Raw genomic sequence first — 27,361 nt, 5'->3', positions numbered from 1 at the left:
TAACTCCCCAGCTGCATAAAAAATGCTTTTTGACCTATTGTGCTCTTCAGCTCCTCCTCCCCACCTCCAAATTCGCCTTCCCAAATATTAGCGTATATTTGGAGCGGACTTGTTATGTTTGGCATGGAAATCCCTCAAGTGGTTGTTTGTTGTCATTTTAAGATCTCAGATGGAATGCCAATGGGCTTGCATCTGGGACAGCTGTGTCGGCGGTATACTTAAAAAAGCAGCCACACTAATTAAGGGGGGGAAACACCAAATGTAAGGGGAGTAATGTTGAGGGATGGGCGCTGTTGTAACTCTGTACAGAATGTGTGGATTTTGAGCATGTTGTGGCATTCTGTCAGTGGCAAGCTATTTGTGTACAAAAAGGATAGGAGAGCAGTTTTGATGACCATGATATCCAGTTTTGATATCCCTGACCAGGGGCATGATAACTCATCTGGTTGAACCAAAGAGAATTCATGTAACTTTTATGGTTCCACTATGAAAAGTGACTGTGGAAAACTGACATTGTGAGTCTCCATGTTTATTCTCTCTCAGTGATTCCCCATTGAATGCTCTTGGTATATAAGCAAAAGGATGTTTTTTCTAGCTGCATGCCCTGCAAAAAAATCATTTGGGGCTCTGAGAGCCAACCCAGTTTCTTTCTTCCTCATCACTTGTAATGAAGATTCTGCAGGCCAAACTAGGGGTTCAGTTTCACCTGTGCAACCCCATTATCTTCAAACTGTGATGCATTGACACTGATACATCTCCGTGGGCTCCAGGGGAGTTCTTCAGGGGTAAGTGATCGGCCCTGCAACTAATTCTTGATAAATTGTGAAACTAAAACCTCATTCTCTTAATGATGCCCAAAATGGAATACAATCCAGCCCCCTGTCTCATAGCTCGTGCGCACTACATATCAAAGAGGAGTAAAAAGCAGCACAAGCTTATTGTGGTCACTGCAACAAGTGACTGCGACTGAATATACACAGGGAGCAGTTCTGTTGGGCAATAAGCTGCCATTTTTACATAATTACTTTTCAGGGTGGAGCCACATGTTATGGCATCGGTCAGAAAAAAGTGTGAGCTCCTTGGGTCTGGCCAGTTCTGAGGCTCATCTGACATAACCTTCTTGGTGGAATCCAGGAGCTGAATGATTCCCTGTACTAATCCTTCAGAAAATGTTTTTCTGTTCTATATAGGTTCTTATACCACGCTCATCACTGTAGCAATTGAGTGCCTTCCAGTAGTGCATTAAGCAACATGACTAACATCTGTCACGTGTTTGTTCTCTCATCCTCTCCCCACAGAGAGAACCATGTGCAGTGAAAGATCTTGCTTTGGTAGGCTGTTGCTATGTATTTAAGTTAGAGAAGGCAAGGTCAGAAAAATATGCCGTACACTTGAGGCAGAAGGTGGTGAGGTTTGTGATGGCCCTCTGTTCCGGGGGGAGTCCATTCCACAGTCTTGCACTGGCCCTAGAGAAAATTCTATCTTAACATAGACAAGCTTTACCCTTGCTGCAGAGAGTTCCATTGTGCCAGGGGAGCATAGTTATCAACCGGGCTCTTCATCCCAGAGATTTAGGCTGTCTTGTAAATACTCTGGGTCCAGGCCATGAAGCACCTTGAAGACAAAGGCCGAGAACTTGACGTTGATTTAAAGTTCTTTGGGAAGGCAGTGTAGAGAGCAGAGGACAGGTACAATGTGCTCAGAGTAGCCTGTGTCGCTCAGGAAACGCACTGCAGTGTTTTGTACCAGCTGGCATTTCTTAGGCACTGAAGGCTTCATGCCTGGCTATATCACATTGCTATAGTCCCGCGGAGAGGTGATGAAGGCATGATTAACTGAAGCCAGGTCAACATGTGCTAGGGTCTGAGAGTCTCCTAAGCAACCAGAGATGACAGAATTACTCATGCATGCTGCTATGTAAGAGCATCCTCCCAACCACTGTTATACATACAGATAGTTCTCATTTTCCCCCCAGAGAGACGAGACCCTGCAGCCCATGATGCTTGATCAGATGATCTGGTTCATATGGGTTACAATGCAGAGTCTCAACTGATTTGCAAAAACGACCAGACAATAGGGAGAAGAAAGATGTTACCTTTGTTTTTTTTTATTTTTTATTTTTACCCAACACAGTTAGAGATGCTCCTTACTCCTGCCTGTATGAAAGGGCATTTCGCGCACTGTTATTCACCAAAGTTTGGTGCCTGTGGCTTTGTGGGGTGTTTTAATCTGCCAGTGTAATCCTTTGTGGTTGAGTTTGTCCCCAGTGCTGTTGTTTGCCAAAGCTTGCTTTAACCCAGAGAGCCTGCAGGCTGTACTCTTGTATTTAAGGGCTGAGATTTCGACATGGTACATTTTAAGGGAAAATCATGTATTAGTCATGGTAAACATGTCAAATGTTATGGAGAACCTAATGAAATCATGAAAAGCCAGGGTACATTTTGTACTAACAGGCACTGGGTACTCAGGTACATGGATGTGTTTTCTACTAACCAGACGTAGCTTTGTATGTAAAAACTAATACATTTTTGTGGATCCGTAGCATCCTTAGGCTTTCAAGGTGTGTCCCCTGGCTCATTCTGAGGGGAAGCAAATTTTTCACACAACAAAATGGTCAGGGAATCCTCACACAGCTCTCTTCCCCTTTAGCTGCCTCCTACAGGTTTTACCACAGGAACCAACTAATAGGAGCAACCTGTTTTGGGGCAGTGCCATACCTTCTCACAGCCCTGTACAAACAATCCACACAGCACTTGGGCAGACCTGTAAGCACGTTTATCTCTGTCTTACAGGTGGGGGCACTGAGATCTCAGAGGGATTAAGTGATTTATCCATAGGAGCTGCTACTTCTTACATTGTACTTCTCCAGTTGCCCTTTAAGGACCTACTCAGACTCTAGGAAGGGATTTTAAAATTTGAGTGTAAAAGCCAAAACAGAACAGGTGACAGGTAAAAGGTGGCATTGCTGAGGGGTGAGGGTTTGGTATTTTTTGGTCACTACTTTATTCCACAACTCCTTCAAGTAACGCTGGCAGAAAGATAGTAGTTATTACTAATCCACCCTTCTTCTGCTATTATGTACATAGTATACATGGGGAACAAGAATCCCACATCAGCCAGCTGTGATCTGAGAATCAGTAGCTTAGTTAGTTTTAGTTCTTTTTAATCTGAAAATCATTATTTAGTTATTTGAGGGTTTGTTTTTCTATAGTTTCTCTACCTTATATTCTCCATTGATATGTCAATGGCATGGCTTCATTTGGTAGAATAGCATGCCGGAGGCTTTGTAGGATACATTTTCCATTAAAAGGTCCAAAAGATAAAGAGGTAAATAAACACTCTAATTTTAATATATGCAGCTGCCTCTTGACAAGCTGAAAGAAATAGACAACCACCTCTGAGTACTAGAATTTTATTTGATGTCATGACCATAAAGCTGACCCTGTTTTTAGTAAGCTTAAATGTTGTCTTAAGAGCTGAACCTGTCCTACCTACAGGTAACCTCAGTAATCCCTCCTGGTTTGGGACTACTCACTCTCATCAGCCTCTTCATTTCCAAACAACTGCTCTCCGTCTTCTTCGTACGCCTTGTACTCCAGAATTAAACTCCTGTGGCTGGCCAGAGCAAGTCAGGACCCGAGATCCAGGAACTAAAGTACTCAGTATCAGTTGACATTTGTCCCACTCTGCTTTAGTGCCTCTTCTCTTTCATACCATCCAGCCATCTATCCTAGAGTTTTCTATAGGGCCAATTACTATGGGATCTATGGCCTGGCTCCTGGAATTTACAAAGCCTAGATGGACTTCTGCATCCACGCGGACCGCCACTGAAGTCAAGTAGTTGATTTTCAGAGGTACGGCTCCATTGACTTCAGTAGGAGTGGTGGGTCTCTGAAAATCAGGCTAGCTCTAAGGCACTGATCCAAAGCCCATTTTAGTTAATGGAGATGCCCATTGACATGGGCACTAAGTGCTTCCCAAGTACCATCTGCCAAGACATCGCATAGTGAAGGCTCTCACACCACAGGATGACCCTTTCCTTGCTTCCACATTTGTGTGATTGGGGGGGAGTCTCACATAGGAAGAGTGAACAGAATAACCTCTCTGTATTTGTCTATTCATTTGTACCTGGAAGGTGAGAGTTGTTGGGGGTGGGAGGGGGGGTTCTGTTAAGGGAGAAAGGGGTATACAAGTTTTGAAAAAGATCGATAATAGCAGATGGGAAAAGTCCTGATTATTTACTGAATGTGAAGGTTTGTTTTTTGTTTAGAAGAACTCATTGTGGCCATGTAAATTAGCATTAAAACAGAACAAGCTGAGCCCCTGAACTCGTCTCTGAAAAAGTAAAACAAACTGTCTTCTTGCTTTTCTTGAAAGCGTTTTGTTCAATGAGGCAATACACAAACAAATCCAACCTACAGGCCTGATTGTGTGACTCTTACTCACATTGAGTATCACTTGCCTGAGAAGTATCTTTGAAGTAAGTGGGAGTGGATAAGTACCACTCAGCATGATGAGAGGTTGCAGAATTGGGTGCAATGTTTGTGCAAAAGCAAGCTTAAACTAATGGGAGAATCTGAAATGAAGCTAGTGGGGGAATTGGAGTGAAAAAAAAATTCTTTAGAATGTATTTAAAATTAATAGGGAGATCTGGAGATTGGCCACAGAGTGACATAACCAGAGATTAATGAAGAATGTATGCATTTTATTCTCATCTTGATGTATGAGGAGCATGACTGAGTATATCTTTGCTTTTCTATTGCACCTTCTATCCAGACATCTCAGATTATGCTACACCCATTAATGACTGGAGTACTTGTGGCACCTTAGAGACTAACAAATTTATTAGAGCATAAGCTTTCGTGGACTACAGCCCACTTCTTCGGATGCATATAGAATGGAACATAGAGCTTATGCTCTAATAAATTTGTTAGTCTCTAAGGTGCCACAAGTACTCCTGTTCTTTTTGCGGATACAGACTAACACGGCTGCTACTCTGAAACCATTAATGACTGAAGCCTAACAGCCCTGAGAGATAGAGAGGTATTAATATCCCCATTTTACAGAGGGTGAACTGAGGCACAAGTATGTTAAAGTTTAAGGCCCAGACTTTTAAAGCTATTTAGTTGTTGCTGCACTGTGTCGCATTGCCTAACAGATTTAGGAGCCTACATCTCATTTACAAAATGGATTTAGGCACTTGGGAGTCTAAATTCCATTGCTGAGGGCAGCAATGCTTAAACAGCTTTAAAAATCTAGGCTTAAATATTTAAGGGCTTAATGTAAATTTGCAAATACAAAGTTGTGCATACCCAGACTGGTGCTTGTATCTTGCATGTGAACTTCAACTAGCCTAATTCCTGCACACACACACGTTGTTTTTGCACCCGCAAAACCCATTGGGGCCACTTCAAGTAGGCTCACTGGAGTCTGAACTTTTGCCTGTACAGGTGTGAGGCTATATAAAACGTGTGAGCAGGTGTTTATACCCATAAAGCGCTGGAGCAAGTGTATGCACATGCAATTTAGGTGAAGGACTGAGTTACTTTAAAGGAAATGCAGGAGCAGGTGGGCAGTTTGGCATTTTCCCAAAGACAGCTTAAAGGAGATGTACCATATTGTAAGGAGCCTGTTTTCATGATGTGTGGATCCAACACTGATTCCATATTTGTTTGTGTTATGTGGTTGTATGTATCATTTGTAGGGTTCGATGGGAACATCACACTTATCAAGCTACCTGGAGATTAAGTTTCTGGCATACATACACTGAGATAGGGCCAATATTTGCAATTCGTCACTGCTCTAGTGCTCCTGCAAAGTTGCTTTCAGTAAAAGTGTAGTTTGGTTAAAGAAGACTCTTCTGTTATGTTTGGTGCCATAGCGAGTCAGGGTCTGATTCTCCATTGCCTTGCACTTTATGCAGTCATTTACATCCGTGCAGTGTGAGTGTAATACACTTCAGAACCTGGAAGTGTTTTTATACCCACTTTGTACTCACTGTGCACAGATTTAATTAATGGCGCAAGGTTCAGGGCAAAGGAGACTCAGGCCCAGTGAGTTTGGAGGTGAGCTAGAAAAAAGATAACTTGAATTCAGTAAGTGCTAAACTGACCTGCATAGCTGGAGAGAAATTTCTCGAGCCACTGCAGAATGCTACCAGGCCAACAAGTAGCAGCACATTCCCCCAGATCGAGTCCGAGTAAAAAGCATTATCTCACCAGAACAAAGTGAGGGCATGCCACCCTTTCAAGCAGCACTAAACTGCCTTTTCCAAATCAAAGGATACATTGTACCAAATAGGCAAAATTCTGAGTAGAGCATGCAGCAAATCTAGAGCACCCTGGAGCAATACAGTAAGGCGCCATCCCTTGCCAATCTTCCTGGTGCATACGCTGCACCTGGCAAATTCCGAGGAGCTCTGGTTCTCTTTTCTGTGAGGAAAGATGCTGGCCAGTTCTATAACTGTGCTCAGCTAAAAGAAAGAGCAGCCCACACCCTTGCTTTTCATCTAGGCACCTAGATTTGGTGGGCATGGACGAGGGGGCAGAACACAGGCCACAGAGGATGGAAATCACAAGGCAGCCACAACGAGTGATGGGTGAATCTCAACATTATCATTGAGAAACAAAGAGCCTAAATGAAAACCCAGATTTAGTCTTGCTGGGTGTAGAATGTCCTCAGCTCCCATTGACATCTGTAGACCAGATCCAACAAGGTGCAGCTCTCATTGAATGCAGTGAGCACTCAACAACTTGCAAGATTAGGCCTAATGGGAACTGAGGATGTTTGGCAGCATCTCCCAGAAGGAGTTGAGTATCTTGTATAAGGGGCTTCATCCACTGGAAATCATCCAAGAACCAGCTATATCAGGGTACCGCAGCACTTTGAATCTGATTCCAGCAGAGCCAGAAAGTGCAGTGTCAATAGGCAAAAGTGAAAAATAATGATCTTAGTTACCCAGAATGTATAAAAGCCCATTGAAAAGTTCTGTGTTTTCAGGTCACTACTTATTTGACCCAAGCTGGTTTGGCCCATCACTGGCCTTGGACCTCCTCAATCTGCACCTTTAACAAAAAACTGAGCGGCACATTTCAAGACACAATGTGCTGCCTGGTGCTGTTGCGTAGATAATATCTGGCAATGTCAGTGCTCCAACAAGTACAATAGTAGGCATAATCAACTTAAAAAAAAACCCTCAAATTGTTGTTATCCTAGTCATAAGCTGAGCTGTTCAGCACATCACTCTCTGATTTTTATATTTAATTTTAGAAGCTGAAACTAAATGTTTTAATTTTATATTATTCTCAACATAAGGCTAATTTGCTCCAGATGTCCACTCAGAGCTGAACGCTGCAATTTTGCATAGAAAACATGTGCGTCAGTGATTTATTCCAAAAAGCTTCTATTTTACTGCATTTCATTTTATTCTGAATGAAGTACTTAACAACATGTTTCTCTTTAACAATCTTACTTAATCATATGGATATAATTTTTTCAATTTGCGTTTTCAGTTCTTTAGTGTGGTGGCCACAGGGTGTTTCTTAACCTAAGCAGATTAAATGCACATGTTGAAAGCTGCTTGTACTCAAGTTTGAAGCACTTTCATTTCAAAGTACTTCATGTAAGGTACAGAAGTGATTGTGGTTTCCTGGTAGGTTAGGGGATGGAGGTATAAGTATCAGGAAAACCTTGTAGATCCCTTCTAAAAGTTGGATAATCATGCATGACAATAACATAATTTCATTTCTTTTAGAAATGTGGTCTGTGGTGAATGTTTAAGACATTTTTTATTGGGGTTCAGGAAAAAAAAGATTTAATTTTCTTGTCATTTCTGGGCTACAGTTCAACATTTCAATTTAAAACTTATTTCCGTTGAATTCCATTTCCAGTTTTCCTCAAATATTATCTTGGAAAGCTTCTTTTTAATTTTTTTTTAAGAGAGGTATATAAAGTGTGAGGCGCTTCGACGTGAAACCTTTGACATTGGAGCTCAGCACATACAGTTGTTCCTGTGTGGAGGCTGCTGTTGCCGAAGTATGTGAAGAATGGCATCTGGCAGTGTTCTCTGGAACTGCGTCATACGTGCAATGCGTTCAGAATAGGGAGTTATCATGGACTCATGGAGCTGATCGGAACCTGAGAAACAAAGTCCAGGAGAGATTCTCTTGCTCTTAAAAAAAAAAAAATAGGGCTCACTATAGAAAGCTAGAATTATCCTTGTGCAATGCATAGATGTATGTTCTAAGCATAGTACACTATTTTTCTAAGAAATCAAAAGGTAGCCTCTTTTCCTTTTAAAAATCCTTTCATCTAACTAATCCCTTTCTCTCTCAGGCTTTTATGTAGCACCTATGACCATGGTATGTGAATTTCCTGCGGCTATTTCATTTGCAGGTCTAATATTCCCACCTGAATAACTTTCTTCCACTTATTTGTATTCATTTACATCTGATTGTTTTATTTGTAAAAAATTGTAGCTTTTAGTTTTTCCCAAAATCCTCCCTGTTCTTTCACATTTGTATTTATTTATAATGTTGAATTGTTGACACAGCCGGTAGGGAGCTAAGTGCTGTGGTTTCACACAATAACATTTCAGGCAATATGTGTAGCACTTATTTTTTATACATACCATTTGAAAACCATATGATTCATCAGTATGTTTTATTGTTACCCATCCATGTGGGCTGCAATCTATTTCGAATTAGTGAAGTGACTTGCTAAACACCCTCTAAACAATAGTCTGGGAAAACATTAAGTGCTATTCAAGAAAAACATTTCTATAGAGCCTTTCATCCAAAAAGATCCCACAATGCAATAGAGAATGTAGGGATCACTTGCTCACCACTGAAATGCAGCCACCTCTGTAATGGAACATGACAGCTGTTCTGCACAGAGCTATTCTATACCACAGTTTGTAGAAGACAACTTCTCCACTTTAAATTGAAAAGGAATTTAGATAGGCAGAATGTAATTAAAAGTGTTTAGTACCCTGCCTCTTGTGAAAAATACCAGAGTGACTTTGATGAGTGGAAGTTGGCAGGATCTGAATTTTATGTCTAATCTGCAAGATGACACTTCCAATAGCACAGTGCCCCTCACACTAGGCTAGGGTTTTGGTTCAGTCTTCGCTCAGTGAGAAGAGTACAACCTACTGAATCACCAACAGCCCTTCCTGCAATTTGTCTGGGTTCATTCTACAGCTCTCTCGTCCAAATAATGAACATGGCCCATGCGGCTTAGCTTATGGGATCTGAGGACGATAGAATCCAAAATAGCAAGGCTAAAATTGATATCAAAGAAGGAGGGAAAGTTCCTGCCTGTGGAAGGGAGTCTGCGCCCGCCCACAGGAGGATGAAGTCCTCCTCTGGTATGTGTTTCTCACACTTTATCCTGACCCCCACAGAAAAACATCTGCAGGAGGGTGAAGCTGGAGTGGAACAATGATGGAGGGAAGCAGCTGGGTTTCTCTAGATGGGGTTAAACTATATGAGGAAGGCAGAGCAAGTTAATACAGCGTGAGGCAAATCATACTGCATTCCTTGCTGTCCCACCTTTAGGGATGACTCCAGGGACAGCCATGGTAGAAGCTCTGCTGTCCAAGACCCAGTGGGGGCAAATGGCAGAGCAGAAGTCAGGGCATCTAAGCAGATCCCCCAAGATCCCTTGACTAAAGGGGAGGAACCCCAGCTTCATTTGCAGATGTTCAAACTAGCCCCTACCCTAATGTAAGAATAAGCAGACAGACTTAGGAGCTGGATATTACTGTGTAGGGAGGAACCATAGAGAACTGAAACTGGCCCAGTCTCATGTTGAGAGTTAGCCATGCAATTCCTACCTGCTGTTCCTCACAGGAATTCAGCCAATATTTGAAGGTTCATTTAGATCAGGGGTGGGCAAACTATGGCCCGGGGGCCACATCCAATCCTCCAGACGTTTTAATCCGGCCCTCAAGCTCCCACTGGGGAGCGGGGTCAGGGGCTTGCCCTGCTCCGCACGGCTCCCAGAAGCAGCGACATGTCCCCCCTCCGGCTCCTACATATGGGGCAGCCAGGGGGCTCCGCACACTGCCTCCGCCCCAAGTGCCGCCCCTCCACTTCCCATTGGCCGGGAACCACAGCTAATGGGAGCTGCGGAGGCGGCGCCTGTGGCCGGTGCAGTGTGCAGAGCTGCCTGGCCGCGCCTCCATGTAGGAGCTGGAGAGGGGACATGCTGCTGCTTCTGGGAGCTGCTTGAGGTAAGCGCCACCCAGAGCCTGCACCTCTGAGCCTCTCCCCGTGCCCCAACCCCCTGCCCCAACCCTGATTCCCCTCCCGAACCCCTTGGTCCCAGCCTGGAGCACCCTCCTGCACCCCCAACCTCTGATCCCCAGCCCCACCCCAGAGCTCGCACCCCCAGCCCGGAGCCCTCACCCCTCCTGCACCCCAACCCCCAATGTTGTGAGCATTCACGGCCCGCCATACAATTTCCATACCTAGATGTGTCCCTTGGGTCAAAAAGTTCACCCACCCCTGATTTAGATATACACATGTTGCAGATTGTTTGAAGGAAACATTGAACTTTATTCTCATTTTATGATGTTAGAAATCACAGACTGAGAACAGAGCCCCCTTATTTGCAGAGGGAAATGAATTAGAACAGTGTATGGTAGGGACAGTGCCTTTTAAATACAGGAATGTAAATCTATCCACTTTTGTGAAACAGATTCTGTTTTGAAGGGAGCCATTGAACTGTGTCGTACCATATGTAAAAATGCAGATTCATGAAAGAGCACTGTAGACAGGTAGAGCATTATTTTGCTGCTGAACTTCATATTTTCCTACAGGAAATTTAGTGATGACAAATTAAGGGACTAATAGAACTGGCAACAGCCAGAGACGGGGGTGCTGGAGTAATTTGTATAGTGAGGGCGCTGAGAGCCATTGAACCAAACTGTAAACTTTGTATATGATGGAAACCATTTCAAACTAGGCGGCAGCAGCACCCGCAGCACCTGTAGTTCCAGCACCTATGGCCAGAGATGATATAGCAGCCATTGTATAAGCTTTCTCCCGTACTTCAGCCCATATACCACAGTCTTGACCTGCAGTTCTATCACTAGTCCCCCCCATGGGCAAAGATTACTAATTGCATCAAATGTGTGTGATTGTGATCAAATGTAACAAAGGTTTTGAATTGAGATCACCAAACTCATTTTCTTTTCTGGCCTAAGCAGCATTTGAACATAGGTTTTCTGAGGGGAAAAGATATTCACCTATTGCCAGTGTTCTACGTAGCCAGTTCCTGCTGTACTTGAGGAGATGTGTGAAGGACTCTGTTGTGCCGCATCTGATCGCTAAGGATCAATATGGAGTTACTTGCAGAAATCAGACCTGGGGGCAGGATAGCAAGAGTTATAATAGTTAATGATAAAACAAAGAGAGATTTGGAAAGAATTTAAAACTTCACACTTCAAGGTTTAAGCCAGTTTCTGACTGCAGATTATCAGACATTTGCCTAGTGCAGGGTTTTTTGCACCTTCCTCTGAAGCATCTGGTGTGAGCCATTGTTAGAGACAGGAGACTGGATGACAGGACCGACTCTAGGCACCAGCAAAGCAAGCACGTACTTGGGGCGGCACAATTCTAGGGGAGGCATTCCAGCCATTCTTTTTTTTTTTTTTTCTGCTTGGGCAGCAAAAGACCTAGAGCCGGCTCTGCTGGACGACACAGACCACAAGTCTGATCCAGTATGTGAATTCTTATGGACCATTGGCATATTCCTAACAGGAGCGACGCCGGGGTTTTTGCCGCCCTAGGCGACAGCGCTCCTCCTCTGAGCATTCGGCGGCGGGGGTCCTTCCGCTCCGCGTCTTCGGGGCACTTCGGCGGCGGGTCCCAGAGCGAGTGAAGGACCCGCCGCCAAATTTCCGCCAAAGACCCGGAGCGCAAGGACCCCCCGCCGCCGAATTTCCACCGAGGGTGGCGAAATACCGCCCCCCAAATCCTGCCGTCCTAGGCAACCACCTAGGGTCGCCTAGTGGAAGCGCCAGCCCTGGTCACTCATATTGTATATAGAATAGTTGATGATGTTCAAAAGGCAGACTGGACTGTATGCAGATCTCTCCATATTAGTTCATTCAAAGGAAAAAAAGTTATGAAAAAAGAGGGAGAACATTGTGGTGGACTCTGCTGTAAAACTGTTAGTTATAAAATAAATTTGAATTACTTAAATAAAAACTGAGCTGAGGATCTAGTGCCAAACTATAATAATTTAATATATTTTACTCGACCTAAAAATGTGTTTATTTAAAAGCTGCACACAACCAGAGTCAGTTATTGGCAAACACTTCAAGTTTAGGCATTCACTCTTCCTCCCACCCACCCCCCAACCTCCTTTCACATTTTAAACTAGGAAAGGCAATTTCTCCTACATCCTCTTCTCCTAGCCACATTGGAATGTTATCAGCTAAAAGTGCCCCAGTTCTGTGCTGTGTAGAAGGGGTTAATGAATTGCTAAAGCTCCCGCGGATATCATATCTTGGAAGGGAGTGCTCAACATATTACATAAATAGCTCACTGAATCAGAGTATGTAGTTTTTCATGAACCAAGATTAAAATTTGAAATAAATTTTCAGTGGCATCTTCAAAATATAAATGCCTTTTTCTTGTCTCTTATATTCCTTTCCCCTTATTTTTGTCTTTCATCTCTCCTCCCTTCTATTCCATTCCAATGTATTGCAGTGGACTTTTTTCAATTATGTTTTTGATTATTTCCTGCTTGTTACTATAAAACTCCAGATGTTTTGAGATTTCATGGTTCTCTGGATATTTTTTCCTTTATTTTAATCTTCTTTTGTAACATGCCACACATGTGGTATTTTGGCCTTTTAAGATGCTATGCTATGCTAATCAGCCATGGTTGTTGGGTTTTTTGTTTTTTTACCATTTTATCTTCTGTATATTGTCTTCTGTTGAAACGCCTTTATTCTGAGATGGTAAACCATGTCCAGAGTATTTGATTTAGGTTTCTCTCAGCCTGCTGTAGCATTCACTATACTGGGGAAATAATTTTTTTAGGCCCAATCTTGCAAACACACCTGTAAGTAAATTATTTGAGTCAATGAGACGACTCATATGAGTAAAGTACTTCATGTGCATAATTGTTCGCAGGATCAGGGCCCTTAAAGATGAAAAGCGTGGTGTGGTTTGTTTTGTTTCATTTGTTTTTGTTTAAAAATAAGACTAAAATGTTGTGCCAGATGAACAAAGTTTAGGCAACTAAACTAACAGAACTTAAGTGAAGTTTCAGTATAGAGGGATGTAAATAAGTTGGATGTTAAGTGCAAACTTGAATGGAAATACTTTATTTTCTTTTAAGATTAATTAAAACAGTGACTTGCTCATAGAGATGAACAGACGTCTGAAGTGCAGGTATTAACTATGTTATACTTTTTTGTTTAAAGAAAAAAATCTAAAGTGAGCTGAAGAATGATGTTTTGTATACTTTTAAACTTAATAATTGTTGACACAGGTTTGGATTTTTAAATTTAATCTTGTTAATCATATTTTCTTCCCCCAACGAGCAAATCTGTCTTTAAAAATTGGAACAGAAAAACAAACAAATAAAAAAAAAAACCTTGTATTTTGTGTTGTCCTTCAGTGGCAGACAGCTTACCCATAATACTTTTCCAGTGTACTTTTGCTAGAGAAAAGAAGATTGGCCCGCCTGTGCCACAACAACTGGTTTTCTGCATATAAAAGCCAGGACCAGCGTTAGGGGGTAGCAAGCGGGGCAGTTGCCTGGGGCCCCATGCCACAGGGGCCCTCACTGAAGCTTCAGCTTCAGGCCCATGTGGCAGAAAGAGTCCCCTACAAGGATTTCGGAGAGAGCAGCCGGCTGCTAGGAAAATCAGAAGCTGCTTCAGTATTTTTTGAGACAATTTGCATTTTGCTGGAAAATGTATGATAAACAAGATGATAAACCCTGGGATAATTAAACATTCAGTTCCTGGTGTCTGATCTACTAGTACAGGAGGAATTAAGCCTATAAATAGTTCAATGTGCATTCCTTTGGCAGAACAACTTGCTCTTTCCTTTTCCTGGTGGGAAAATTTAAAGTTCGGTAAATACAATTTTTAAAAGGCTACTCTTTATGTTAATTATCATTACAATAATAATACAGTATAATGCTGCACAAAAACAGGTAAAGATGTAAGGCTGTCCTGAAGAGCTTGTAGTCCTAAATCAACATGACACAAGTGAGGGTCATAAACTGACAAAAATGGCAAGAAGGACAAGAAGCACAATAATAAGATTATATGATTATCTAATAAGGCATGTATGTCTGTGATAAAAAAAAAGTCCTTTAAAAAAGAAGTGTATGACCTAGAGTCATCTTCAACTTGTCATTGGTTATCCTTTTAAAACTCATTTAGAAGTTTGTTCAACAGCTGGGTTTGTGTCTACATGGACTACAGATGCTCTGATCTGTTATTGTGCCTATATATTTTAATGCCTAAATTTAGATATTTTATAAATTGGTTAGAACAAAAGTTTCATGAAGCCCAGAAGAGTTTTCAGCCCGCTCCTTCTCCCATTAACCTCAGCAAGAGCAGAATCTATCTGCAAAACTAGGGTACTGATGAAGTACCTCTCATTGCAATGTCGTGAAAGGTAAGCTGAAAAAGGAAGGTTTGCATTTGCTTTTGAAAGTGGCTTGGTCTGTGATCATACTTACCTTGGGAGTGAGTTCCACAGTCTTGATCTGGCTTCTGTGGAAGTTTTGTCTTGTGTGCTGAAGAGTCTCAGTCTCTTGATTGTCATTGTCATAGTTCCAATGCAGTATAGCTTTCAGGGAGGTCATAGTTGCCCAAGGAGAAGACACAACCCTCTAGGTAGTTAGAGTTAGGGATATGAAGATCAGGATAGTGACCTTGAATTAGACTTTGCAATCAGTGGGGACAGAGAACAGAGAATGGAGCTGTGGGGCGATGTGTGGTTCTTAGTAGATGAGCTGCTGAACTTTGAAGTCAATGGGATCTATTACGTTAGTAAAGTAACTCATGTGCGTAAGTGTTTGCAGGGTCAGGACCTTACACTGTGAGCAACTCCATGATTTAAATATCTATGTTGGGCTAGTTCGACATTCTTTCTGCACCCAGAACTCTCAGCAATGTCAATGGGGCTTTTAGGAATGCGTGACTGGAGCTTGTAAAATGTACAAAGGGGCAGAAAACAAATCCCTGTTTAACTAAATGAAATATGTTCACTAAATGCGTTTCCAGGACCTACAGTGTATTATATGTTTTCAAAATGAGACCCATCCAACATTAAATGTAAATGTCTAAACTGCCTAACCATGTAAAGCAAAGCAAAATACGCAAAGCAAATGAATGGCTGCAGTTACTCTAAAACTAGACAAAATTAAAGATCATATTGCATCTCTCCACCATTTTATTTTTATAGTTTATGTTTTAATTTAAGGCTGCCTCAGTATTAGTTACAAGGGAATTTCAATCTTCCCCTCCTGAACCCCTTCACATTTTCTTCTCGTGGGCACAAACAATGGTACAATAACAGTTGGCAAGAACCCCAATGCTGTTTTTACAAACTTTTTACACATAATAAAATGAGAACAAGTAAGGCTTCTCAAGGCACAAATGAAATATCATGTAGAGGGTTCATTTTGCAAGTGTAAATTGTTCAAAACTTCACAGAAAAAAAAATTGGCAGCCCCTCCATTTATAACAAATATCTCCAACCACTGTGCTGCTATAAAGAAAAAAAATCTCTGCCAATTTAAAACCATAAACTAGTTGTCTGAAATGGGCTTCTTAGGGGAAGTTGAGGGCCCAGATCTGCAGACACGATGCACGTGAGTCATTCGGTTGAGATTGATAATTAGATTCCTTGCATGAGTAAAGTCATTTGTGTATTTTCAGGATTGGGTCCTTACACTGTAGCTACTGTAGAGAATTTAAAGTTATTCTGATCAAGAGTTAGCAAAAACAGTTTTCAAAGGAGACCATCTGGAATATTTTGTTACAGACTTGGCCCTAAATCTGCAAACAGGCACACGAGAAACCCCACTGAATTCAATAGGACAACTCACATGCATAAAGTTACTCACATGCAGAAGTGTTTGCAGGATTGGGGCCTTATATATAACATCACGCTCAAGTTTATTTAAAACTTTCATGCTTTTAAAGACTCGCACAAATGTTTTTCCTCCGTCTGGATGGAATACACATACTTAAAGGATTTTTTTCCCCATAACATAGTTCAATAAATATTCATAATGTTTTGATACTTGGTAATCAATTGGGAAGAAAGAACATTTCATGATATTGAGAAGGACCTTAGATATTTTGACCAGACATAAGATTTCCTATTGATACTATTAAATGCTTTGGAATGAAATGTTTTGGGTTTTCCACCCGTAGGCTGTCTGAGATGTCAGCAGCCAATATGACCTGGTCTTTCCCTTTTAGGTCTATAAATAAAAGGCAGCTTGTTTAACTGATCTTGCAGCAGAGAGCAGAGGTGTATATTAATGAGCTTTTTCTAATGGCACACTGGACCTATTTAGCACTACAACTGTGAAGGCTTCTCTTTTTCAGTCATAACTCATTTCCGATTAAAATGTCAGTTATTGCTCCACCTCATGGTCTGAGCTATTTAGTTTATAGTTTGTTTCTTCTGATCTATACCACTGACAGACATTCTAGACATGGCTGTGATTAAATATGCTTATGGAAACGGCACAAATTTGATAATATAAACCCTATTGGGAACGCACTGTTCTTCTGCACAGTGACATTTTCAGGTGCATTTAAGATGTAATATGGAAGCAAAGAAAAACATTTTAATCAATTACTGTTGTTATAGTAAATTGTTTTTGTAAGGAAAATTGTGATATGCTTAGGGCACTATGACATAATTTGGTATTTTCATAAATACGCATTTGAAATTGATTACATTCCAGCAATTGCACTGTTCTGTGAGTTGTAGCATTAAATAGACTATTTAATATTTATGTAGGGGGAAATTACAGTTGATGAACAAATCTGATGACCTAAAAATAGTACAATTTATTTGCTTCTGGGGAAAGCTTCACATTCATGTATAGCATTAAAAAGCAATTAATTGCACCATTTTCTTCCTTGTACCTCAATGGCATCATTTTCTATTCATGTTTGTATTTATGTAGGATGCTGGTTTCTAAAGCACGCATTAATGATCTGAACCAAAAGTAGGTTCCAAAAGTATAATTATTATTTTTATTTATAAACCTGTTTAAAGGCTTAGGTGGCTTTTACCGAAACAAAGGATTATGGAGCATTTGTTACAATTATCCCCGGCATCAGATCTCAATTAAAAAAAAAGTATAAAGTAGTAGGATTAAGTACTGACAGATTGATACCAGATGTCTGGGAGATACAATAAGCAGCCTGCTCAGTTGATCAAGTAGTTCATATGATCCCAGTGTTCTTTGGGAACTATACATTAATTCCTTGTAGTTGGATCTTAGAATCTATCAAGCATGACTGATTGCTCTGAGTGGCAGATATGTGGAGTGAGGCAAGGGTGCCCAGTATTCTCCAGGAGAGGGTACACTGTATGGTCAGGGGATTGGGGCTAAGGTGTTGCCTGGTGGCAGGAAAGGTACAAGTAAATAAATATCCTTGCTAAATGTAAGTGCAGTATTGGTAGATAAAACTGATGGGACACAGATAGGGGCAGTGAAATGGAAGCATCGCTGATGATGATACTGTTTCTTATCAGTATGTGTCAGTGGGAACCAAAAATAGAGGTTTTTGGTCAAACTAAGAGAGAAATTAATCCATATTTGTTTGGGTGTTTGTGCTGCTACAGTAGCTTTGACCACTTAGAGTAGGGTATGCTCCTGCTCCTCCTAGGGCCTGGATTCATCAAAGTATGTGTCTATGTAACTACAAGTATGTGGATAGTCCCACTGAAGTCAATGGAACTTCTCATATGTTTCAAGTTATGCAGGTGCTTAAGGGTTTTGCTGGACTGGGACATTGGCCAGTGGAAGTTTTGCCACCACCATCAGTACATGCAGAACGGGGCCCTTAACTAGTTTGCATTATTCAGAATATTTTGTACTTTGCATTTGGCCATAGATATTGGAGTTAACTAACAATGCCTTAGAAATTACATTGTAGGTCAAGATCCTACACTGATTGATGCTCTCTATCTCATTCAAGAATAAAGTGGCTTTAGTTCACTGTAACATACGTACGGGGGCTTAACATGCTTTAATTTATGTGCTTTGACTACATACCTGTAGTTGATTTGCCTTAACTTTCCTCCTGGCCTGAGGGGAGAATGGAGTTGTACAGTCCTGGGGACTGCAGTGCAGGGTTTGTAGACATGAGCTGCATTTTCAAAATGTTGCCTTTAAGGAAGGTGTTTTGGGAATGCCAGATTTGCCACGATTGCTTTATTTTTCTATGAATTTCAGCATATTTGTTGACTTGTAACTTCGAAAAATTTGCAAGTCTCAGGTTGCTTATTTCTAAAGTTGTTTTCTGAAGTTTTGCAGTATTTGTAGCGTTTTTTCCTTTTATTTATTTATTTTGCCATGGCTGAATGGAATCTGCCAAGGCTCCTCCCACCTCTCCAAACGACATCAAATGTTCCAAGAGGATCCCTGACCAAATAGAATTTCTGAAGTCATAGGTCACTTGTTTCCAGCTGGTTTTGAGGCGTGTTCATGATTGCTGGTGGGGAGAAAGTTGGCAATGTTGATATATATCTTCTGATCTAAGTCTGTGAGTGTGCGTAGGGCCAGGTCTGCCATATAGACACAATAAGCAACTGCCTAGGGCAGCACCGTATTAAGGGTAGCAAAAGCTTAAGAGACCATTTAATGTATGAGTGACTGGGAAAGGCAGAAGGTTTGCAGTTTGCCTAGAACAGAAAAACCCTTGCAGCTGGCTCTGGGCTTGTGTGTGTGCGTGTGTGTGTTTGTGTTAATTTGTCATAAGAAGAGCTGCCTGTGCATCCAAGCACAAAATATGGTCCACAAAATAAAAAGCCATTCTAGGAATTCAGATCACTTTGTCCACCGTATTTAAAGGATCAGCCGTCATCAGTCTGTGTCTGATGGCATGACCTTTTCTCTGTCAGTAGCCAGAGCTGTCATTTTAAGAAACTGGGAGGCCACTATTACCCTTGGCCGATTTTGAAAAAAATGTAGGGTTAGATTCAGAGCTGGCATCAGTAGGCACAGATCCATTTGGCTTCAATAGAGTCACTGGTTTCTGCCAGCCCTGAATTTTCCCCCTAATATTTTACCCAGGCTTCATTAAACTGTCATGCACTTTTTTTCTCTATTTGCTTTCCTGTCATTGCTGATTACCAAGAGATTTGTGTGTAAATAGAAGCTTTCTCTCTGCTGTAGAGTTAGTCTGCTCCTCCTGTCCGGTTCATTCATTGATCCTGAAATCCAGTGTTTTCCTTTATTGTACGGAACTGTGGAATCAAACATCACAAATGAAGAATGTGCTTTACCAAGTTCCAACAGTAATAGAAAAAAGGGTGTCTTCCCTGTCACATACACCAATTAATATGCCAGCAGAATGATGCTAGACCAATCCTTTCACCAGCTGTACCAACTCATACTGATCCCCTGAGTGGTGCCCACTCATGTAGAATTTTGTTCCTAGACACTAGACTGAGACCACCATCAGATTGTAATGACTTCAGGTCACTGCTGATCTCAGCTACATTGAGCTGGACTCCAGGGGATGACCTAGAGGTGAAAAGCCCCATATCCCATTACCAGTCCCCTCAGCCAGTCAATTCCCTGAGCCTGGGCCACTGTTTTCTTTCTTTTGTGCCTCCAATTTACAGTACTTTCTAGAACACAAGTGATCCAGCTCCCTGGGGATGTTGAAAGCAGCTGCTGGGTCAGCAGTTCAAAGCAATATTTTATGTCATCATTTCATATGTGACACAGTAGTATTTAAATTACCCAGCCAAGCAGGTGCTGGAACATCTGCATATCTGGATAGTTTCTAGTACGAGTTGTGATCATTTTGTAGTTGGGAATCACTTTCAGACCCATTCTGACAATGAATAAGGGAAATCTGGGATTTATTTCACACCCCAGCAGCAGTGATTATCGGCCCATCCCTGCTTCCACTGAAGTCAGTGGGAGCTTTGCTATTGACTTTAATTAGGGTCAGGCCTTGCCTTTCTGTTAGTTAGTCGCTCATTGGAAGCCTGCCACACAATCCATGTGTATGTGTGAGAGAAACAAAGAATGTGCTGGAGTTTAGTCAGTTGCACTTGGATAACTAATGTAAACTCTCTAGGTGAAATCCTGATCAAGGTGACAACCCTTCCATAGACTTCAGTCGAGTGAGGATTTTACCGTCTCTCCTGTCTTCGATGTCTTTCATGCAAGTCTCTAGTAAACTAGCATCACACCAGAAATGTAGTTTCAGTAAAGGATCATTTTAAAATATACCTCACTTTTAAAAACTCCTCCATGGAGCTGATTTCAAGGCTAACGGACTTGGTTTCTCAAATAAACTGTTTGAGATCCCAAATGGTTGAGGGGGCAACTTCCTATCAGTGCAGGCAGGAGCAGCCCTAGCTAGATGGAAAATGTGTTCCACACTCCACCCAGAGTAAGCTGGACAGGGAGTGGAACTCACCAGAGTGCAATATACAACACCTATCCCTAGGAAAACAGTAGAGATGGTTGAAAAAAAATGTCCCCACAGCAAATTATCACTTCTTGGCAAAAGAATTAAAAATTGAAAAATTTCAGCCAAGAACTGAAAAATGTCGTCTGAAAAATCTGGTCTGAAAACATTTCCATTCAGAACTGCTGCCGTGGTGCTTCCTAGGAATGTTAATTCTGGTGCCTCATGCACTCGTTCTCCTTTGCGGGTCAGGCTTCCAGACTATATTTCCCATGATGCACCACAGACACTCCTCTTGCTGAGCCAGTGCAGTGTAACATGGAATTCCCTATCTGCAGTGCATCATGGGAGAGGTCTGATGTAAAAACCTGGCTCATAGAAGAGCATAGAGGAATGGGGCACCTGAACCACAGCTCCCATGAGGCACTGCAGCAACGTTTTCATTTTTTGGACAAAAGTTTTCAGTTTTGGGGTGTTCAATTTTTCAAACTGAAAAGTCAAAATTTTCCACAGAAAGCAGATGCTCTTTGCAAAAAATTGCCTTTTGATGAAAACTCAGTTTTCTTTGGAAAAAAAAATTCGAGAGATAATTTTCAGCCAGCTCTGGTAAACAGAAGAGCAGTGCATAATTCTTTATTTATGTCAGGATTTTAAAGTTCTGACCATTTGATCTTATTAGCACATGTGATCATCTGAAATTACATGCGAGGATGTATTTGTAAGGCCTGATCCCGTGAGGTGTAAGTATCTTTAACTTCCATTAGCACTTCACAAGAGCAAGATCCTACTAGTGTTACAGTAGTTACTAGATGGAAAGGCGTACAATAAATGTACGATATGCAGTATTTGAGGAGAACGTACAGCTCCAGTTAATACAATCTGGGATGAGCTTAAATTTTTGCAAAATGCAACGAGCAGGTCTAATGTATCCTTGGCAGTCTCATTTTACTTCTTGGAAATATCACTTACAATACAGGAACATGAACCAGATCCTTAGCTGGAGTAAATCTGTATGGCTCTTTTGAAGTTTATGGAATTTATACCACTTTACACCAGCTGAGATTCTGGCCCATAGAATTTGCCATGCCAAATCAGATATTTGGCATCCAGTTTTATTTACTACAAAGAGGGGAGTTTCCTTCTGTTTTTTGTTGTGTAAAATAGGGACCAGGCAAAACATCTGGAAATATGAAATGTAACAGGCTTTTAAAAAACAGCTGCAGTCTTGTCTTGAAGCAAAGCGAAACAGAGAAACGTATTTCAAAAGTGTGATTATATACTTCTAAGAGAGCAATGGGTAATGCTACAAAAAATACAAGTTACCAGGGTACATTTGGTTAATTCTAACCACATGTGTTGGGAGGGCCATCTGAGTCTGACTCTAATTTTTTGCATTGTGACAAAAAGATGCATATTGGATTCAACACATTTTATTCAATAATCCTTTTTTGTTGTTGTTGCAAGAAACAAGCTGATGACCAGTTAGGAAATTGGATAAGACCACCTGGTTAATTCACCCCTTCCTGATATGTATCAGATACCAACAAATTCTATCATTGCGTACCTCAAACTACAGATTAGCATCCATATTAGAAACCGATAAAAGAAACCATTCTAACCACTTCGTTTTGTAGTGCAGCAGAACCGTACCAGAACAGAGGCTATGATGCTTATGTTTAATCCTTAACTAGACTCCATATTTCTTTCACACCAAACCATCTGTATTTCAGTCCCAGAGAGGGGTTGATATTTCAAGGGAAAAGAAATTATATATAGGATCACAAATATACCACTTCATGTTAATAACATAAATTTTAGAAATGGACCTTGGAATCCTGTAGTATAATAGAAACAAAGCTAAATAGGAAAAGGTCTCATATTTTGGTAATGTCACTTGCAGTTAGGTGGTATGTTCCTGCAAGGATCTAATAACCCTTTCAATTTACTTCTGTCGGCTTTGGATCAGGCCTTAAGTACCCTCAACTTTGTCCATGGGAGTTGAAGGCACCCAGCAAAAAACACGCCGTACTGTGTAAAATCAGTTAAACTCTCCCATATTATTTGTACAATCACATTCTTTTTCTCTTTTGGATCTTACATTTTTATACTAGTAGAACTCTGACTGTAATAATGATAATTCTTATTATGCATGTGTCTATACAATCTGGATCAGTATCTGTTTATCTGTATATACACAGATACTAATTCACACACAGACTAGCAAAATTCTACTCACCTGGTGAGGTTTTATGATAATTTTGGAAGACTGACATATCCTTATGAACAGTAGTACTTTTACATCTGCAATTGTTAGCTATAGCTCTTAATACTGTTTGTCCACATCAGTATTGGCTCTTGACCTATAGGATTTGTAATAGATGCTACACAGCACTATAAACTACCACTTTAAGCTTTCTTAATGAAACCAGAACAGTAAAAGCCAGTATTGCTCAGATAACCGGCTATATAGATATGGGGAATTGTTATACCCCATAAAGTTTCTTGTGCCAATTCATGTTAGACTCCTGGGGACATTCCGTGCCAAAAAATTAAAAATTCTGTGCCAAAAAATTAAAAATTATACATACAATATTTTAAAATTCTGCAAATTTTATTTGTCAAAATAACACTACACAATCATGCCACTTTCAATTATTTTGGTAATTTATTTCAAAATACCTGTCAGCAAGTATGTATGTAACAATACAAGACGCACACAAAAATTCCCCCAGGAGTAGAGAGTTAAAGAAACCCCTATGACAACTCAGTTCCTGTTTCTCTACCCCCTATCCCCCTAGAGCCTAGCGGGGGGGGGGGGGGGCAGACACCCAGAACCCCTCCTCCCCGAGAGCCCACCTTCGGGGCCCACTCAGCCAATACACCGCATCCCCTAACCCTCAGAGTGCAGCTGCAGTGTCCCCCCCGGGCCAGATACCCACACCCCCTCCCTCCCAGAGCCCAGCCACATGCCCCCCCCCAGACCAGACACCCACCCCTCCCCAGAGCCCAGGGATCCAGAGGGAGAAACAGCCTGATGCTGTGTCCCAGGCTTGCATGGAGTTTCCTATGCACCGGCTAGGGCGACCAGACAGCATGTGTGAAAAATCGGGGAAAGGGGCAGGGGGTAATAGGAGCCCATATAAGAAAAAGACCCCAAAATTGGGACTATTCCTATAAAATTGGGACATCTGGTCACCTCTCCTTCCCTCAGGGCATGCTGGAAACTGCAGCTGCCAGGAACCCTCTAGCTGCCTCTCCCGCCCTCCAGCGGTGTCTTCTATGTGCGAGCTGGGCTCTGCCAAGTCCAGTGGCCTCTAGTGGTGGCCAGCAGCACTGCAGCCCATTTCTGTGGAGAAAAGGAAATTCTGCACACACAATGTTAATGTCTACAAAATTCTGCATTGCGCAGTGGCGCAGAATCCCCCCCCAGAGTAATGTTAAAAACACTGTTTAAGTGAACATTTCAGAAGCTGAATGCTTGTTCTTTCTTTAAACTTCCTTACCAAAACCATATCTGAACCATACAATGTTAAGGTTCAGCACTGCACACTGCATGTGTGAGATATTTATAATAATATAGTATTATCTATCTGCACACCGTGCCTTTCGTGATAGATGAAATCAGTAGCACAAAATGATGTGTTTCACCCATAAATTTCAGCAGATGTTTGAGTTTTGGTTGATTTATTACATGTCTAGCTTGGGTTTTAACTGTACTCATTGTGGCTGCCCATGGTTTATTTAATAATGCTTTACAGAGATGTTTTATGGCTTTATTGCAGTTTGAAGGGTGCAACAAGGCATTCTCTAGGCTTGAAAACCTTAAGATTCACCTGAGGAGTCATACTGGAGAGAAACCTTACCTATGTCAGCACCCTGGCTGCCAGAAAGCTTTCAGTAACTCCAGTGATCGGGCAAAGCACCAGCGCACACACCTGGATACTGTAAGCATTACCTTATTTCATATTATGGCTTGCTCAGAGAGTTTAAACAGGCTTTGTACAGGATCTGCATTGAAACTGGCATATGGCAACTTCCATTTCATGAAAATGTCTGAATAATAAGAGATGAAGGAAGAGTTGCTTTGATTTTTAGCTGCATGTATTGATTTAAATAATGGAAGATTTTCTCATTTAACCACTGAGGGCCAAATTCTATTACCCTTACTCAAACCGAGGAATACCATACTTTGGTAAGCAACTTTGGTAAGCAACACCTTTGGTAAGTTACTTTGGTAAGCAACACCTTACTCCAGGAGTATTCCAAGGAATACCAAAGTATGGTATTCCTCGGAATACTCATGGAGTAAGGTGTTGCTCACCTTGAGGAACAGCATGTATAATAAGATACTCCTCTGTGTGAATAAACGGGACAGAATCAAGGCTTGAAAAATTGTTGCTGTAAGAAATTCAATAGTTTTCTTGCTTATTTTGACAAAGTCTGATCTAAGTGACCACAGGACCATGGCAAACACCTTAAGAGAAAATAAATTAATGGACACAATTTTGTAAACCCCACCCTCCCAAAAGGCAAGAATACATCAACCATGCGTGATGTGTGAATAGTGCTAATGATTAACTGCATTGAAAATGAATTATAAGTACCAAGTTCTTCTCGCACATAGACGTGGTAGACCTTGTCTCTAATGTTCTGCTCTTAATGCATGCACAGCACATGGGGCCTGCTCCAAACCCTAATGATGTTCGTAGGAGTCTTTCCATTGACTTCCGTGATAGGCTTTGGATCAGGCCCTTGGAGAGTATGCCAGGAGAGCAGAATATCTGCAGTGTGATTCTCAGAAGTGGAGTTTTACCGAAGTGTATCTGCAGTGGGTGAGCCTGTGGAAGAAGACACATGATGTGCCTTTCTCCTTGATACATAATAAAAAGGCCATGTTAGCTGGCCTCTGTCAAGGATGTTTGGGGTTTCTGCAGGGCTGGCTCCAGGCACCAGCTAAGGAAGCAGGTGCTTTGGGCAGCCAATACAAAGGGGCAGCACTCCGTCCACTAGTGGGGCGGCCCGTCCGGGTCTTCAGCGGGAATTCGGCAGCGGGTCCCTCAGTCCCTCTCTTCCTCTTTGAGCTGCCCCCAAAGTGCCGCCGAAGAGGAAGAGTGGGAGTGAAGGACCCACCGCCGAACCGCCGCCGAAGAATGGAGCGGCGCGATTGAGCTGCCGCCGAAGTGCCGTGGATCGGCCTTTTTTTTTTTTTTTTTTTCTCCGCCGCTCGGGGCAGCAGAAAACCTGGAGCCAGCCCTGGGTTTCTGATGTATTACCTATTCATCAGGGTTTCTTTTTTAAGTAGCCATTCTAAAAATTTTAATTTGGGCTGAAGCTGCCCTAAACCCTGATATGATTATTTTGCCGATTTTAAGGCAAAGGAAGCAAACAGACATCATAGGCCAATTAAGTCCCCAGCCTAGAGCTTGTGAAGAATAACAGCAAGAGTCATTCCTTTGTCTTTTTCAAAGAGGTGAATATATAGTTTAACATTTGGCCGAGTGTTTATGGGGCAGAACTTTGGAGTTTAATTGATATTTACTTTTTAAGCAGCTACACATTTCAGACAGTGCAGCATTAAGGAATGCGTAATGTACATTATGCCTTGCAAAAACAAACAAGTAAGAGAAGCGAGTCAGTCACATTTTCCAAACCCAAGCACACTTACAATAACAATGTTTTATTTATTTGAAAGTCAACCTGAAATATTTGAATTTGTAATTAGTTCTAAAATGTGTCTCTTTTGAAACTGAATATACTGTACGGGATACACATTTTTGAAGTTTAACTGCTTGAAGTTAATATAAAAACATATATATAAGCTTGACTCGCAAATGGAATATCATTTAGTAGAGCTTTTGTACAATTGTATAGTACGCTGAACAAAATAACCAGGAGTTCTTGTGTCTGTTGATCTATGTGATATTGCAAAAAAATCTCTAAACTTAGCTCTCTTTTCTTCTCCTTGTCTCTCTGTTTCTTTAACCTCTGAAATTCTCGTACAGCAGCACAAAGGTACAGTAATAATTTTTGACTAACTTTCCAAAGTGTCTGGAACTGTTATTCACACTTCCCTGCTACAGGTTCTTTGAAATTCTCACTATATTCATATTCTGCCGAAACTAACATTCATTTGCCTGCTTCATTTAAGACCTGTGGTTTTTATTTAGTGTGTTGCCTGTTTTAGAATGTCAGTGTAAACAATTAATGATGCATGTATGGTTTTACTGTACAGACTGGATGTAATATTAGCCCACAGGACTCAGAGACCTCTTTAAAAACTGACTACATATCGAAGGACTGTGTGAATGTCTAAGCAAAAAGATTTAGGCTATTAAAGATGGGCATTTTTCTGATCTAGTTTCCCCATCACTAATAGCGATACCATGGCTAGAAAAATATTCTGCTGGTTCTTCTATTAAGGAATTTGTTAAAGGTTTCCATAGTCCTTCCTCACATGTCTGTTCTCTGTGTATTCTAAAGACTCTCAATAAATCTACTTTCCTATGTAAGTTTCTGAGTAGGTATTGTGATAGCCTTTAAGGCTTTGAGTTGGTGAATGATCCTATTATTCCTTTGGAAATTTCCTCTTGATATAAGGAACAGGGTTATTTATCCTCTGGAGGTACCTAGAAAGAAAAAAGGATTTACATGGATGCTTATTTCGTATGGAGCGCATTTGGTATTGATTTAAAACTCCGCATG

At 41.3% G+C, this 27,361-nt stretch overlaps 1 protein-coding gene across 3 annotated transcripts in view; it reads left to right on the top strand.

The window, feature by feature from the left end:
- GLIS1 (GLIS family zinc finger 1) overlaps window positions 1–27,361 on the top strand; it is a 277,784-nt gene that overhangs the window by 199,493 nt on the left and 50,930 nt on the right. For 2 of the 3 annotated variants that reach the window (XM_024104910.3, XM_008167923.4), the window contains exon 5: window positions 24,442–24,603. The exons of the other annotated variant lie outside the window; for it this stretch is intronic. In XM_024104910.3, coding sequence (XP_023960678.3) covers window positions 24,442–24,603 — 162 coding nt within the window. The remainder of the gene's footprint in view (window positions 1–24,441; window positions 24,604–27,361) is intronic. 3 annotated transcript variants of the gene reach the window in all.

Source organism: Chrysemys picta, chromosome 8 (assembly GCF_011386835.1).
Source record: "Chrysemys picta bellii isolate R12L10 chromosome 8, ASM1138683v2, whole genome shotgun sequence".
NCBI classification, from domain to species: Eukaryota; Metazoa; Chordata; order Testudines; family Emydidae; genus Chrysemys; species Chrysemys picta.
Note: the sequence above shows the minus strand (reverse complement) of the source record. Positions and strands in the feature narration are given on the sequence as shown.